The sequence below is a fragment of the Musa acuminata genome, chromosome BXJ2-7 (genome assembly GCF_036884655.1).
Source record: "Musa acuminata AAA Group cultivar baxijiao chromosome BXJ2-7, Cavendish_Baxijiao_AAA, whole genome shotgun sequence".
NCBI classification, from domain to species: domain Eukaryota; kingdom Viridiplantae; phylum Streptophyta; class Magnoliopsida; order Zingiberales; family Musaceae; genus Musa; species Musa acuminata.
The window spans coordinates 14,712,414-14,714,292 of NC_088344.1; the positions used below are offsets into that span (position 1 = coordinate 14,712,414).

Below are 1,879 nucleotides of genomic sequence, written 5' to 3' on the forward strand. Positions count from 1 at the left end.
TTCTGACCGATCAAACAAAATCACATTCCATTACAAAAAGAGAGTACCATTTTACAGAAGAACAAAGGAATCTAAAAGACAGTGTAGGGTCCTTCTGATGTTACTCGTCATAAGCACCAAGATAGATCGGCTACATATGTTTACTTGTACTAATTTTGTTGATGCTGCAAGAACTATGAAACCCCACAACAACTATTTGGTTGCATCATAACATCTGTAGTTATCTTCATAGGCAAAGACGATGAAACGTTAAGCGGCAGCGACTGTTCCACCACCGTCGGATGGCTTGGAGCCACTAGCAGCAGAGGGCATCTCCTTCGTGGAAGTGACGGAGCATTTCTCTCTCTGCTCATCGAGGTTCATCTGCTGCTGACGGCATTCGAGGCTACAGAATGCGATGTCACCTCTGCAACATGAAAGACGAACATGTGCATGCAAAGCTTGTAAGAGCAAGAGTTCAAACATTTACTGATAATTCCATGAAATTTGAATTACAAAAAAAGAATTAAAGCCTTCACTCATGGAGGAGATATGAAAGACCAATCGGTCATTTTGTTGAACTACAAAGACATGAAACTCATAACACTATCGAATAGATAATATGCATGCGCACAAGATGTTTAATTCATAACACTGCTGCATAGACGCATATAAGACTGCTTTTGAATGGAAGCTTCAGAGATTATAATTTTATGGATTCCATAAGAGTAATTTACATAAAACAGGGCAATAAGGCTTATGCTTAAGCCAACATGGAGTTGATAACAACACCATATGGTATCTAAACGTGGAAACTCAGTAACTACTTATAAAGTAAAAGACAACTAATTGGATTCAACTAAATCTTTCCATACAAACAAATCAAGACGATGGTAATATTATTCTATCCACACGTATGCAACAACATTAGTTACGATGTTGGAGCACCGCACACAGATCTCTTCGGATCTAATCAGTAATTTCCTCTCAGAACTATCATCGTGACAAGCACAATCTGGGATCGAAGCTAAAGATCTAACTGCGGTTTTCCCCAAATTATCAACAATATTAGATCTTCTAGACACAATATGTTAACGAACTACAAGGAAACTCCAAATCCTCGTCTCGAAAACAATAGAAAGAATTGAAGTGAAACCTATAAGCAGAGAATCGAGATCTTTTATGGTGAGAAAAGATTCGATCTTTAAACAGGAAATTGTCGACAAAACCCAAAAAGACGGGATTTATAGCGCAAAAGGTTCGTGACGGAGTGAAAGTACCTATACATGTAAGCATCGCGGCCGGGTCCGAGGCCGCGGTTGCAGAGGCCGCAGGCCCTCAAGAAAGGCGCCGCGAAGTCCCCGGAGCTCCTCCTGTGCACGCCGCCTCGGGGCGACAGCATGGACCCCGTGTACCACGTCGTTCGCCAGTCCGCGCCCCACCGCGACTCAAGGTGACGAACGCCGATCGCCACCTGATCGAACGGCTGCGGTGCCTCCACGTCGAAGAGGACGCTGGATGCGAACTCCGTCGAGCTCGTGGTCCGCCTCATCGGCGGCCTCGGCCGCTTCTCCAGCAACATCACCGTCCACTCTTCTTTTCCTTCGGAGCAGTGCAAGCGAGGTGAGGAGGCGGTTACAAGACCGGAGATCACCGAGCGTGCGGAAACGGAGGGAGGGTGGTAGGGGAGATAAATAAGAAGAGAATAGATCTGGACCGTCCAATCTTGATCTGTCCTTTTTTAGGTTTTAGCCTATACTTTTCCTATATATATATATATATATATAAATAAATAAATAAATAAATAAAATAAAAATATATATATATATATATAAAGGAGGTTCATCAAAATAAAAAATTATAACAACTACCAGTCAACTAAGTGAGTCAGTACAAAATT

The 1,879-nt window shown here is 42.5% G+C and overlaps 1 protein-coding gene across 1 annotated transcript; it reads right to left on the bottom strand.

Moving 5' to 3' along the window:
* On the bottom strand, positions 1-1,648 carry LOC103992102 (FCS-Like Zinc finger 5). The gene is made up of 2 exons (XM_009411693.3): positions 1,260-1,648; positions 1-406 (listed from the first exon to the last, which is right to left on the bottom strand). The coding sequence occupies exons 1-2, from the start codon at positions 1,559-1,561 to the stop codon at positions 250-252; spliced, it is 459 nt and encodes a 152-aa protein (XP_009409968.2). The 5' UTR covers positions 1,562-1,648; the 3' UTR covers positions 1-249.
* Between the last annotated feature and the right edge of the window lie 231 nt (positions 1,649-1,879).